This window comes from Lepisma saccharinum, chromosome 8 (genome assembly GCF_977018435.1).
Source record: "Lepisma saccharinum chromosome 8, izLepSacc3.1, whole genome shotgun sequence".
In the NCBI taxonomy this organism is placed as follows: Eukaryota; Metazoa; Arthropoda; class Insecta; order Zygentoma; family Lepismatidae; genus Lepisma; species Lepisma saccharinum.
This window is the reverse complement of record NC_139236.1, coordinates 62,622,199-62,637,027: the sequence shown is the minus strand read 5'-3', so window position 1 is coordinate 62,637,027 and position 14,829 is coordinate 62,622,199. Positions and strand designations below refer to the sequence as shown.

At 40.9% G+C, this 14,829-nt stretch overlaps 1 protein-coding gene across 5 annotated transcripts in view; it reads left to right on the top strand.

The window, feature by feature from the left end:
• Nucleotides 1-14,225, top strand: part of MetRS-m (Methionyl-tRNA synthetase, mitochondrial) — a 67,053-nt gene extending 52,828 nt beyond the window's left edge. For all 5 annotated transcript variants that reach the window (XM_083126766.1, XM_083126764.1, XM_083126767.1 and 2 more), the window contains exon 9: nt 14,026-14,225. In XM_083126766.1, coding sequence (XP_082982892.1) covers nt 14,026-14,156 — 131 coding nt within the window. In that variant the 3' untranslated portion in view covers nt 14,157-14,225. The remainder of the gene's footprint in view (nt 1-14,025) is intronic.
• Nucleotides 14,226-14,829: the final 604 nt, after the last annotated feature.

Genomic DNA, 14,829 nt, shown 5'->3' with positions numbered 1-14,829 from the left:
ACCCAGTCTTTTTTCAACCTGTCCATATGCTGTTCTTTGTTTTTGAGCCTTGTCCTTTGGCGACTCGTTCTTTTAGCAACATGTTGTTATGCTGCAGACTATTTTTACGACCTGTCCATATGGTATAAAGTGTTTTTGAGACTTGTACTTGACCACCTTTTCTTTTAAGGACCTGTCCACATGCTACCCAGTCTTTTTACGAACTCTCCATATGGCACAAAGTATTTTTGAGACTTGTCCTTTGGCGACCCGTTCTTTTAGCGATCTCTCCATATCCCACCCATTCTCTTTTCTACCTGTCCATATGCTATTCATTGTTTTTGAGACATGTCCTTTGGCGACTCGTTCATTTAGCAATGTGTGCTTATGCTACCGACTAGTTTTACGACCTTTCCATGTGGTACAAAGTGCTTTCGAGACTTGTCCTTTGGTAACCCGTTCTTTTAGCGATCTCTCCATATGCTACGCAGTCTTTTTTATCCTATCCGTATGATAATGATTGTTTTTGAGACTTGTTCTTTGGCGACCCGTTCTTTTAGCAACATGTCTACATGCTACCCAGTCTTTTTACGAACTGTCCATATGGCACAAAGTATTTTTGAGACTTGTCCTTTGGCCTCCCGTTACTTTAGCGGCCTGTCCACATGCTATGCAGTCTTTTTACGAACTGTCCATATGGTTCAAATTATTTGTGAGATTTGTCCTTTGGCAACCCGTTGTTTTAGCAATGTGTCCTTATACTTCCGACTATTTTTACAATTGTCCATATGGTAGAAAGTGTTTTTGAGACTTTTCCATCGGCGACCCATTCTTTTAGCGATATGTCCCTATGTTACTTAGTCTTTTGACAACCTGTCCAGATGGTACAAAAAGTGTTTTTGAGACTTGTTCTTTGGAAACCTGGTATTTTAGCAAGTGTCTTTATGCTACAGACTACCTTTACGATTGTCCATATGGTAGAAGTGTTTTTGAGACTTGTCCATTGGCGACCCCTTCGGTCAGTGATCTGTCCTTATTCTACAGACTAGTTTTGCAAACTGTTCATAAGGTACGCAGTCTTTTTGAGACTTGTGGTTTGGCCACCCGTTCCTTTAGCAACCTGTCCACATGCTATGCAGTCTTTTTACGAACTGTCCATATGGTTCAAATTATTTTTGAGACTTGTCCTTTGGCAAGCTGTTGTTTTAGCAACGTGTCCTTATGCTTCCGACTATTTTTACGATTGTCCATATGGTACATAGTTTTTGTGAGACTTGTCCTTCTGCGACCCAGTCTTTTAAAAGCCTGTCTTACAGTGACCTCTTCTTTTAACGGCCTGTCTTTAGCTCACCCAGTTTTTTTGCGTCCTGCCCCTACAATTTTTTTTTTGAAATTTGTCCTTTGGCGACCCGTTTTGTTAGCGACCTATCCTTATGCTATAAAGTGTTTTTGAGACTTGTCTTTGGCTACCCGTTCTTTTAGCAAAGTGTGCTTATGCTACCGACTAATATTACGACCTGTCTATGTGGTACAAAGTGTTTTCGAGACTTGTACTTTGGCATCTCGTCTTTTTAGCGATCTTTCGATATGCTACCCAGTCTTTTTTCAACCTGTCCATATGCTGTTCTTTGTTTTTGAGCCTTGTCCTTTGGCGACTCGTTCTTTTAGCAACATGTTGTTATGCTGCAGACTATTTTTACGACCCGTCCATATGGTATAAAGTGTTTTTGAGACTTGTACTTGACCACCTTTTCTTTTAAGGACCTGTCCACATGCTACCCAGTCTTTTTACGAACTCTCCATATGGCACAAAGTATTTTTGAGACTTGTCCTTTGGCGACCCGTTCTTTTAGCGATCTCTCCATATCCCACCCATTCTCTTTTCTACCTGTCCATATGCTATTCATTGTTTTTGAGACATGTCCTTTGGCGACTCGTTCATTTAGCAATGTGTGCTTATGCTACCGACTAGTTTTACGACCTTTCCATGTGGTACAAAGTCCTTTCGAGACTTGTCCTTTGATAACCCGTTCTTTTAGCGATCTCTCCATATGCTACCCAGTCTTTTTTATCCTATCCGTAGGATAATCATTGTTTTTGAGACTTGTCCTTTGGCGACCCGTTCTTTTAGCAACATGTCTACATGCTACCCAGTCTTTTTACGAACTGTCCATATGGCACAAAGTATTTTTGAGACTTGTCCTTGGGCCTCCCGTTACTTTAGCGGCCTGTCCACATGCTATGCAGTCTTTTTACGAACTGTCCATATGGTTCAAATTATTTGTGAGACTTGTCCTTTGGCAACCCGTTGTTTTAGCAATGTGTCCTTATGCTTCCGACTATTTTTACAATTGTCCATATGGTAGAAAGTGTTTTTGAGACTTTTCCATCGGCGACCCATTCTTTTAGCGATCTGTCCCTATGTTACTTAGTCTTTTTACAACCTGTCCAGATGGTACAAAGTGTTTTTGAGACTTGTTCTTTGGAAACCTGGTCTTTTAACAAGGTGTCTTTATGCTACAGACTACCTTTACGATTGTCCGTATGGTAGAAGTGTTTTTGAGACTTGTCCATTGGCGACCCCTTCGGTCAGTGACCTGTCCTTATTCTACAGACTAGTTTTGCAACCTGTCCATAAGGTACGCAGTCTTTCTGAGACTTGTGGTTTGGCCACCCGTTCTTTAAGCGACCGGTCGTTATGCTAAACAGTATTTCTGAAATTTTTTCTTTGGTGATCCATTCTTTTTGGGATCTGTGGTGTTTAATCCTTTATTTTTTCAGACTTGGTCTTTGGAGACCCGTTCCTTTAGCGACCTGCCCTTGTGCTACACAGTGTTTTGAGACTTGTCGTTTACTGACACATTCTTGTATTGGTTCATCCCATGGTGACTTGTTGTTTTAACGGTTTTAACCGTTTTTTTAACGGTCATTCCTACGGCGACCGTTGTTTTAATGGTCTGTCCTACGGCGACCGTTGTTTTAATGGTCTGTCCTACGGCGACCGTTGTTTTAATGGTCTGTCCTACGGTGACCGTTGTTTTAACGGTCTGTCCTATGGTGACCATTGTTTTAACGGTCTGTCCTACGGTGACCCTTGTTTTAACTGTCTGTCCTACACCGACCCTTGTTTTAACTGTCTGTCCTACAGCGACCGTTGTTTTAACGGTCTGTCCTAAAGCGACCGTTCTTTTAACGGTCTTTTCTATGGCCTGTCTTTCGGTGACCCAGTTTCTTGCGATCTGCATCTACACTGTTTTCTTGAAACTTGTCCTCTGGCGACCCGTTTTCTTAGTGACCTATCCTTATGATGCCCGGTCTTTTTGCTTCCTTTCCATTGTTTTATTGTTTTTGAGACTTGTCCTTTGGTGTTTTTTAGCAACATGTCCTTATGTTACAAGCTATTTTTACGACCTGTCCATATGGTATACCCAACGGCAAAAGAAATAATAGGCAAGTTGTCCATGACTATTTTCATTCAGTCCGTTTTCCGGAATGTGATGATCATGAGAGACATCAATAGGCAGAGGGGAACATCTGCTATGTATGAACATAAATTCATTCCTTAAAACAAGAAAGGGTGTGGTATGAAGTGCAATGAAAATTGTAATGGACAATTTGCCTTTCATTTTCTTTGCAGTTGACTGTACAATTTGTTTTTGAGACTTTTCCTTTAACGACCCGTTCTTCTAGCGATGTGTCCATATGCTATACAATTTTTCTGAGACTTCTCCTTTGGCGACCTGTCGTTCGGCAACCCACTGTTTTTGAGACTTGTCTCTTTGGTTCTTTTAGCAACGTGTTCTTATGCTGCCGACTGTTTTCACGACCTGTCCATATGGTACAAAGTGTTTGTGAGACTTGTACTTCGGCGTCTCGTCTTTTTAGTGATTTTTCGCTATGCTACCCAGTCATTTTCAACCTGTCCATATGCTATTCTTTGTTTTTGAGCCTTGTCCTTTGGCGACTCGTTCTTTTAGCAACATGTCGTTATGCTGCAGACTATTTTTACGACCTGTCCATATGGTACAAAGTGTTTTTGAGACTTGTACTTTGACCACCTTTTCTTTTAAGGACCTGTCCACATGCTACCCAGTCTTTTTACGAACTCTCCATATGGCACAAAGTATTTTTGAGACTTGTCCTTTGGCGACCTGTTCTTTTAGCGATCTCTCCATATCCTACCCAGTCTCTTTTCTACCTGTCCATATGCTATTCATTGTTTTTGAGACATGTCCTTTGGCGACTCGTTCATTTAGCAATGTGTGCTTATGCTACCGACTAGTTTTACGACCTTTCCATGTGGTACAAAGTGCTTTCGAGACTTGTCCTTTGGTAACCCGTTCTTTTAGCGATCTCTCCATATGCTACCCAGTCTTTTTTATCCTATCCATATGATAATCATTGTTTTTGAGACTTGTCCTTTGGCGACCCGTTCTTTTAGCAACATGTCTACATGCTACCCAGCCTTTTACGAACTGTCCATATGGCACAAAGTATTTTTGAGACTCGTCCTTAGGCCTCCCGTTACTTTAGCGACCTGTCCACATGCTATGCAGTCTTTTTACGAACTGTCCATATGGTTCAAATTATTTTTGAGACTTGTCCTTTGGCAACCCGTTGTTTTAGCAATGTGTCCTTATGCTTCCGACTATTTTTACGATTGTCCATATTGTACATAGTGTTTGTGAGACTTGTCCTTCTGCGACCCAGTCTTTTAAAGGCCTGTCCTACAGCGACCTCTTCTTTTAACAGCCTGTCTTTCGGTGACCTAGTTTTTTTGCAACCTGCCGCTACACTGTTTTCTTGAAACTTGTTCTCTTAGTGACCTATCATTATGCTGCCCGGTCTTTTTGCTTCCTTTCCATTGTTTCATTGTTTTTGAGACTTGTCCTTTGGCGTTTTTTAGCAACATGACCTTATGTTACAAGTTATTTTTACAACCTGTCCATATGGTATACCCAACGGCGAAATAAATAATAGGCAAGTTGTCCATGACTATTTTCATTCAGTCCGTTTTCCAGAATGTGATGATCATGAAAGACATCAATAGGCAGAGGGCAACAACTGCTATGTATGAGCATAAATTCATTCCTAAAAACAAGAAAGGGTGTGATATGAAGCGCAATGAAAATTGTAATGGACAATTTGCCTTTCATTTTCTTTGCCATTGACTGTACAATTTGTTTTTGAGACTTGTCCTTTAACGACCCGTTCTTCTAGCGATGTGTCCATATGCTATACAATCTTTCTGGGACTTCTCCTTTTGCGACCTGTCGTTCGGCAACCCACTGTTTTTGAAACTTGTCCCTTTGGTTCTTTTAGCAAGATGTCTCCTTATGCTACAGATTATTTTTACGACCGGTCCATATGGTACAAAGTGTTTTTGAGAATTGTATACTAGCCATCCGTTCTTTTAGTGACCTGTCCACATGGTATCCAGTCTTTTTACGAAATTGTCCATATGGCACAAGTATTTTTGAGACTTGTCCTTTGGCCACCTGTTCCTTTAGCAACCTGTCTACTTGCTATGCAGTCTTTTTACGAACTGTCCATATGGTTCAAATTATTTTTGAGACTTGTCCTTTGGCAACCCGTTGTTTTAGCAATGTGTCCTTATGCTTCCGACTATTTTTACGATTGTCCATATGGTACATAGTGTTTGTGAGACTTGTCCTTCTGCGACCCAGTCTTTTAAAGGCCTGTCCTACAGTGACTTCTTCTTTTAACGGTTTGTCTTTAGCTGATCCAGTTTTTTTGCCGCTACATTTTTTTTTTTTGAAATTTGTTCTTTGGCGACCTGTTTTTTCAGCGACCTATCCTTATGCTATAAAATGTTTTTGAGACTTGTCTTTGACTACCTGTTCTTTTAGCAAAGTGTTCTTATGCTACCAACTAGTTTTACGACCTGTCTATGTGGTACAATGTATTTTCGAGACTTGTCCTCTGGCGACCCGTCGTTTTAGCGATCTTTCGATATGCTACCCAAACTTTTTTCAACCTGTCCATATGCTGTTCTTTGTTTTTGAAACCTGTCCTTTGGCGACCCGTTCTTTTAGCAACATGTCCTTACGTTACAGACTATTTTTACAAGCAGTCCATATGGTACAAGGTTTTTTGAGACTTGTCTTTTGGCGACCCGTTGTTTTAGCGATCTCTCTATATGCTACCCAGTCTCTTTTCTACCTGTCCATATGGTATTCATTTGTTTTTGAGACTTGTCCTTTGGCGATTTGTTCGTTTAGCAGTGTGTGCTTATGTTACTCGACTAGTTTTACGTCCTGTCCATGTAGCAGAAAGTGCTTTCGAGACTTGTCGTTTGGAAACCTGGTCTTTTAGCAAAGTGCATTTATGCTACAGACTATATTTACGATTGTCCATATGGTAGAAAGTGTTTTTGAGACTTGTCCATTGGCGACCCGTTCTTTTATCGATCTGTCCCTATGATACCCAGTCTTTTAAAACCTGTCCATATGGTACAAAGTGTTTTTGAGACTTGTTTTTTGGAAACCTGGTCTTTTAACAAGGTGTCTTTATGCTACAGACTATCTTTACAATAGTCCATATGGTAGAAAGTGTTTTTGAGACTTGTGCATTGGTGACTCGTTCTTTTAGTGACCTGTCCTTATTCTACAGACTAATTTTACAACCTGTCCATAAGGTACGCAGTCTTTTTGAGACTTGTGGTTTGGTCACCCGTTCTTTAAGCAACCTGTCCTTATGCTAAACAGTATTTCTGACACTTGTCCTTTGTTGATCCGTTCTTTTGGCGATCTGTGATTGTGAAGCCCATATTTTTTTAGACTTGGTCTTTGGAGAGCCATTCCTTTAGCGACCAGTCCTTGTGCTACACAGTGTTTTTGAGACTTGTTGTTTGCTGACACATTCTTGTAGTGGCTCGTCCCATGGTGACTTTTTGTTTTAACAGTCTGTCCTACGGTGACCGTTGTTTTAACGGTCTGTCGTACGGTGTCAGTTGTTTTAACGGTCTGTCGTAAGGTGACCATTGTTTTAACAGTCTTTTCTATGGCAACCATTGTTTTAACAGTCTGTCCTACGGCAACCATTGTTTTAACGGTCTGTCATACGGCGACCTTTGTTTTAATGGTCTGTCCTACGGTGACCGTTGTTTTAATGGTCTGTCCTACAGCGACCGTTCTTTTAACTGTCTGTTCTACAGCCTGTCTTTCGGTGACCCAGTTTTTTTGCGCTCTGCGTCTACACTGTTTTTTTGAAACTTGTCCTCTGGCGACCCGTTCTATTAGTGACCTATTGTTATGCTGCCCGGTCTTTTTGCTTCCTTTCCAAATGCTACTCATTGTTTTTGAGACTTGTCCCTTTGGTTATTTTAGCAATGTGTCCTTATGCTGCCGACTGTTTTCACGACCTGTCCATATGGTACAAAGTGTTTGTGAGATTTGTTCTTTGGCGACCTGTTGTTTTAGCAGCCTGTATTTCTGTGACCCAGTCTTATTGCAGCCTTTCCATACGCTACACAGTCTTTTTGAGACTTGTCCTTTGGCGACCCGTTCTTTTAGCAACATGTCCTTATGCTACAGACTTATTTTTACGAACTGTCCATATGGTACAAAGTGTTTTTGAGACTTGTACTTTGGCCACCCTTTGTTTTAGCAACCTGTCCACATGCTACCCAGTCTTTTTACGAACTGTCCATATGCCACAAAGTATTTTTGAGACTTGTCCTTTGGTGACCCGTTCTTTTAGCGATCTCTCCATATCCTACCCAGTCTCTTTTCTACCTGTCCATATGCTATTCATTGTTTTTGAGAATTGTAATTTTGCGACTCGTTCTTTTAGCAATGTGTGCGTATTCTACAGACTAGTTTTACGACCTTTCCATGTGGTACAAAGTGCTTTCGAGACTTGTCCTTTGGCAACCCGTTCTTTTAGCGGTCTCTTTATATGCTACCCAGTCTTTTTTTTATTCTGTCCATATGCTATTCATTGTTTTTGAGACTTTTCGTTGGCGACCCGTTCTTTTAGCAACATGTCCAAATGCTACCCAGTCTTTTTACGAACTGTCCATATGGCATAAAGCCTGACCCTGTGGCCGAGTGGTTAGCACATCGCGCTGCGATGCCAAGTGTCCCGGGTTCGAATCCCGGTCTGGCTTGTTTGTGAATGTCCATTCATCAATTTCATCACTCATTCCCATCTTCGCAAATTTTCCTAGAGGCACAAAACGTAAAGTAAAATAAACTAAATCAATCAATCAATCATATGGCATAAAGTATTTTTGAGACTTGTCCTTTGGCCACCCGTTACTTTAGCGACCTGTCCACATGCTATGCAGTCTTTTTACGAACTGTCCATATGGTTCAAATTATTTTTGAGGCTTGTCCTTTGGCAACCCGTTGGTTTAGCAACGTGTCCTTATGCTACAGACTATTTTTACGACCTGTCCATATGGTACAAAGTGTTTTTGAGAATTGTATACTAGCCATCCGTTCTTTTAGTGACCTGTCCACATGCTATCCAGTCTTTTTACGAAATTTTCGATATGGCACAAGTATTTTTGAGACTTGTCCTTTGGCCACCCGTTCCTTTAGCAACCTGTCCACATGCTATGCAGTCTTTTTATGAACTGTCCATATGGTTCAAATTATTTTTGAGACTTGTCCTTTGGCAACCCGTTGTTTTAGCAATGTGTCCTTATGCTTCCGACTATTTTTACGATTGTCCATATGGTACATAGTGTTTGTGAGACTTGTCCTTCTGCGACCCAGTTTTTTAAAGGCTTGTCCTACAGTGACCTCTTCTTTTAACGGTTTGTCTTTAGCTGACCCAGTTTTTTGCCGCTACAATTTTTTTTTTGAAATTTGTTCGTTGGCGAACTGTTTTTTCAGCGACCTATACTTATGCTATAAAATGTTTTTGAGACTTGTCTTTGGCTACCTGTTCTTTTAGCAAAGTGTTCTTATGCTACCGACTAGTTTTACGACCTGTCTATGTGGTACAATGTGTTTTCGAGACTTGTCCTTTGGCGACCCGTCGTTTTAGCTATCCTTCGATATGCTACCCAGTCTTTTTTCAACCTGTCCATATGCTGTTCTTTGTTTTTGAGACCTGTCCTTTGGCGACCCGTTCTTTTAGCAACATATCCTACAGACTATTTTTACAACCAGTCCATATGGTACAAAGTGTTTTTGAGACTTGTCCTTTGTCGACCCGTTGTTTTAGCGATCCCTCTATATGCTACCCAGTCTCTTTTCTACCTGTCCATATGGTGTTCATTTGTTCTTGAGACTTGTCTTTTGCGAATCGTTCGTTTACCAGTGTGTGCTTATGTTACTAGACTAGTTTTACGACCTTTCTATGTAGCAGAAAGTGCTTTCGAGACTTGTCCTTTGGAAACCTGGTCTTTTTGCAAGGTGCCTTTATGCCGTTCTTTTAGCGATCTGTCCCTATGATACCCAGTCTTTTTGCAACCTGTCCATATGGTACAAAGTGTTTTTGAGACTTGTTCTTTGGAAACCTGGTCTTTTAACAAGGTGTCTTTATGCTACAGACTATCTTTACGATTGTCCATATGGTAGAAAGTGTTTTTGAGACTTGTCCATTGGTGATCCGTTCTTTTAGTGACCTGTCCTTATTCTACAGACTAATTTTACAACCTGTCCATAAGGTACGCAATCTTTTTGAGACTTGTGGTTTGGTCACCCGTTCTTCAAGCGACCTGTCCTTATGCTAAACAGTATTTCTGACACTTGTCCTTTGGTGCTCTGTTCTTTTTGCAATCTGTGATTGTGAATCCCATATTTTTTGAGACTTAGTCTTTGGAAAGCCGTTCCTTTAGCGACCAGTCCTTGTGCTACACAGTGTTTTTGAGACTTGTTGTTTGCTGACACATTCTTGTAGTGGCTCGTCCCATGGTGACTCGTTGTTTTAAAGGTCTGCCTGTGGCGACTGTTCTTTTAATGGTCTGTTGTATGGTGGCCATTTTTTTAACGGTCTGTCGTAAGGTGACAGTTGTTTTAATTGTCTGTTCTATGGTTACCATTGTTTTAACGGTCTGTTCTATGGCGACCGTTGTTTTAACAATCTGTTCTCTGGCGACCGTTGTTTTCACGATCTGTCCTACGGCGGCCGTTGTTTTAACTGTCTGTCCTACAGCGACCGTTGTTTTAACGGTCTGTCCTACGGCGACCATTGTTTTAAAGGTCTGTCCTACGGTGACCGATGTTTTAATGGTCTGTCCTACAGCGACCGTTCTTTTATCGATCTGTTCTACAGCCTGTCTTTCGGTGACCCAGTTTTTTTGCGATCTGCGTCTACACTGTTTTCTTGAAACTTGTCCTCTGGCGACCTGTTCTCTTAATGACCTATCCTTATGCTGCCCGGTCTTTTTGCTTCCTTTCCATATGCTACTCATTGTTTTTGAGACTTGTCCTTTGGCGTTTTTTTTAGCAACAAGTCCTCATGTTACAAGCTATTTTTACGACCTGTCCATATGGTATACCCAACGGCGAAAGAAATAATAGGCAAATTGTCCATCACTATTTTCATTCAGTCCGTTTTCCAGAATGTGATGATCATGAAATACATCAATAGGCAGAGGGCAACATCTGCTATGTATGAACATAAATTCATTCCTTAAAACAAGGAAGGGTGTGGTATGAAGTGCAATGAATATTGTAATGGACAATTTGCCTTTCGTTTTCTTTGCCGTTGACTGTGCAATTTGTTTTAAGACTTGTCCTTTAATGACCCGCTCTTTAAGCGATGTGTCCATATGCTATACAATCTTTTTGAGACTTCTCCTTTGGCGACCTGTGGTTGGGCAACCCACTGTTTTTGAGACTTGTCCCTTTGGTTCTTTTAGCAACGTGTCCTTATGCTGCCGACTGTTTTCACGACCTTTCCATATGGTACAAAGTGTTTGTGAGACTTTTTCTTTGGCAACCTGTTGTTTTAGCAGCCTGTATTTCTGTGACCCAGTCTTATTGCGGCCTTTCCATACGCTACACAGTCTTTTTGAGACCTGTCCTACAGCGACCTCTTCTTTTAACGACCTGTCTTTAGCTGACCCAGTTTTTTTGCGACTTGTCCTTTTGCCACCCGTTCCTTTAGCAACCTGTCCACATGCTATGCAGTCTTTTTACGAACTGTGCATATGGTTCAAATTATTTTTGAGTCTTGTCCTTTGGCAACCCGTTCTTTTAGCAACGTGTCCTTATGCTTCCAACTATTTTTACGATTGTCCATATGGTACATAGTGTTTGTGAGACTTGTCCTTCTGCGACCCAGTCTTTTAAAGGCTTGTCCTACAGCGACCTCTTCTTTTAACGGCCTGTCTTTCGGTGACCCAGTGTTTTTTGCGAACTGCCGCTACACTGTTTTCTTGAAATTTGTCCTTTGGTGACCCGTTCTCTTAGCAACCTATCCCTATGCTATAAAGTCTTTTTGAGACTTGTCCTTTGGCGACCCGTTTTTTTTAGCTACATTTCCTTATGCTACAGACTATTTTTACAACCGGTCCATATGGCACAAGGCGTTTTTGAGTCTTGTACTTTGGCCACCCTTTCTTTTAGCGACCTGTCCACTTGCTACCCAGTCTTTTTACGAACTGTTCATATGACACAAAGTACTTTTTACACTTGTCCTTTGGCGACCCGTTCTTTTAGCGATCTCTCCAAATCCTACCCAGTCTCTTTTCTACCTGTCCATATGCTATTCATTGTTTTTGAGACTTGTAATTTGGCGACTCGTTCTTTTAGCAATATGTGCTTATGCTACTGACTAGTTTTACGACCTTTCCATGTGGTACAAAGTGCTTTCGAGACTTGTCCTTTGGCAACCCGTTCTTTTAGCGATCTCTCCATATGCTACCCAGTCTTTTTTATTCTGTCCATATGCTATTCATTGTTTTTGAGACTTGTCGTTTGGTGACCCGTTCTTTTAGCAACATGTCCACATGCTACCCAGTCTGTTTACGAACTGTCCAAATTGCATAAAGTATTTTTGAGACTTGTCCTTTTGCCACCCGTTCCTTTAGCAACCTGTTCGCTTGCTATGCAGTCTTTTTACGAACTTTCCATATGGTTCAAATTATTTTTGAGACTTGTCCTTTGGCAACCGTTGTTTTAGCAACGTGTCCTTATGCTTCTGACTATTTTTACGATTGTCCTTATGGTACATAGTGTTTGTGAGACTTGTCCTTTTGCAACCCAGTCTTTTAAAGGCCTGTCCTACAGCGACCTCTTCTTTTAACGGCCTGTCGTTCGGTGACTCAGTTTTTTCACGACCTGCCGCTACACCGTTTTCTTGAAATTTGTCCTTTGGCGACCCGTTCCCTTAGCGACCTATCCTTATGCTACAAAGTCCTTTTGAGACTTGTCTTTGGCTACTTGTTCTTTTAGCAAGGTGTGCTTATGCTACCGACTAGTTTTACGACCTGTCTATGTGGTACAAAGTGTTTTCAAGACTTGTCCTTTGGCGACTCATCTTTTTAGCGATCTTTCGATATGCTACCCAGTCTTTTTTCAACCTGTCCATATGCTGTTCTTTGTTTTTGAGCCTTGTCCTGTTTTTGAGACTTGTACTTTGGCCACCCATTCTTTTAGCGACCTGTCCACATGCTACCAAGTCTTTTTACGAACTGTCCATATGGCACAAGGTATTTTTGAGACTTGTCATTTGGCGACCCTTTCTTTTATCGATCTCTCCATATGCTACCCAGTCTCTTTTCTACCTGTCCATATGCTATTCATTGTTTTTGAGACTTGTCCTTTGGCGACTCTTTCTTTTAGCAATGTGTGCTTATGCTACCGACTAGTTTTACGACCTTTCCATGTGGTACAAAGTGCTTTTGAGACTTGTCCTTTGGCGACCCTGTACTTTTAGCGATATTTCCATATGCTACCCAGTCTTTTTTTATCCTGTCCATATGCTATTTATTGTTTTTGAGACTTGTCCTTTGGCGACCTGTTCTTTTAGCAACATGTCCTTATGCTACAGACTATTTTTACGACCTGTCCATATGGTACAAAGTGTTTTTGAAGCTTGTCCGTTGGCCACCCCCGTTCTTTTAGCGACCTGTTCTTATGCTAAAGATTTTAAACATTGATGATGCAGTATGAATATCATCTCTGTAATGTTTCCTATTAAAAGAATAAACAGATGTAACTGTCTGCTGTAAAATTGCATGTTTTGGAACTAAATAAAGTAAACGCATTACTAAGGAAAAATATTCTGATTCCCTCTCCCCTACCACATCGCACTGGCGTGGTACCAAGGTGCAAACTTTTTTGTAAGATAAATATACATGCTGAATTTTGTTAATTTAAGGAAAAATCCCCCCCCCCTTCCTGGAAATTTTGATTACAATGGTTGTGTGAGCACCCCTGTATATGTGATGGGGTCAGTGCATCATGTCCCATTGCTGTTTTCTGGCTTTCGAACCAGAGTCCACTACCATGGCTTTCAAGTAACTCGCACTAGAAATTGAACCTGGCACTGCTTGCGCTAGAGACGAGAATGGTAACCAAATAGGTTGACTAAACTGCATCCCTACAAGGTCACTCCTCGCACTTGTTCTTTTTTGTGTGGAGAAAAAAAACCTTAAAGTTCCCCACATACTTTACACATGCCATGAGGCATATATAGGGGGATGTTGTGGAAGGGTCCCACACATTCTTTTGATCTTGGTGATGGAGGTGATATGATCGGCACCATGTTCTAACTGCCTTCCCAACCCCCTTCCCTTCCAAGTTTGCCCCCAGGTACCCATTTAATTGAGGGTAGATAAGGCCCAGAGCCACTTTATGCGGGGACAATACTGGAAAAATTCCGACCTTAGATCACCCATCCCAGGAATTGAACATGGGTCTCCAACATGGCAGTCAGACACCCTACCGACTAGACCATCATGGCTCCTTTTGTGTCTTAGTAAGTTCTATATTTAACAATATTTTGCTGCATTTGATGTGTTTAAGAAAGATAATCCACATTAGTATGTATATCTCCATCCCCTGGAATGGGACATGTGGTAGAAGGAAATTATTTAAAATTAAGTAACTTTACTTACAGGGAAGCTGGGTATTTCACCTGATAGAAGAAAGTGGCCAGACATCAGACCATTTAGCTGGGAGAAAGATGAGGCAGAGAGGAACATTAGCAAGGAGAAAGTTATTTTATACAATCGACTCCAATCAAGCTGACAGTAGTGTAACATTTTTGTAGTGTGTGATGTAAGCAAATGTGTATATAAAATTTGTATGTTAAAGATACTTGAGGTTCAGTTTTAATTTTTCATAATCTAGTAACTCTGCCTGCTATGAAGTAGATAATCCTATTTATATTCATTAGTCCTAAGCCCTTCTGTGACTGGTACATTATCAGAACTTGTACAATAGAATTAACTTCTGAATGTTGATACCTCTAAGTCCATGGACAGTAAACGAAAATATCATCTCCTTCTATATAACCTAATTCTTGCATATAAGTAATACTCTATGTTGAATTTCTGGGATTTTACAAAATTTCAGGAGCACAGATGCCCCCCTCATTTCCATCGCAGGGGTGGGTATCTTTATAAAAAGTGACATACAAAATATCAAAAAGCTAACTACTTTTGACAACTACTGCATTAAAATTGTACTGGAAGTAAGTGGTGTTAACATAATAGTAGTTCATACTTTGGGAATGAGAGACGCGGTAATAGATAATTCAGGTAATCACGTTTCCTGCGAAGCTGATTTCAAGTTATTTTCTATTAATTTCGGTAGCCACTGCCACCATCCTCATTGGAATTCGTTGTGTCATTGCTTGGCATGTTTCTGCTGTTCCTTCCTAAATCGCTGCTAGGTGTGCTGTTGTCGCCTGTATGTCTGT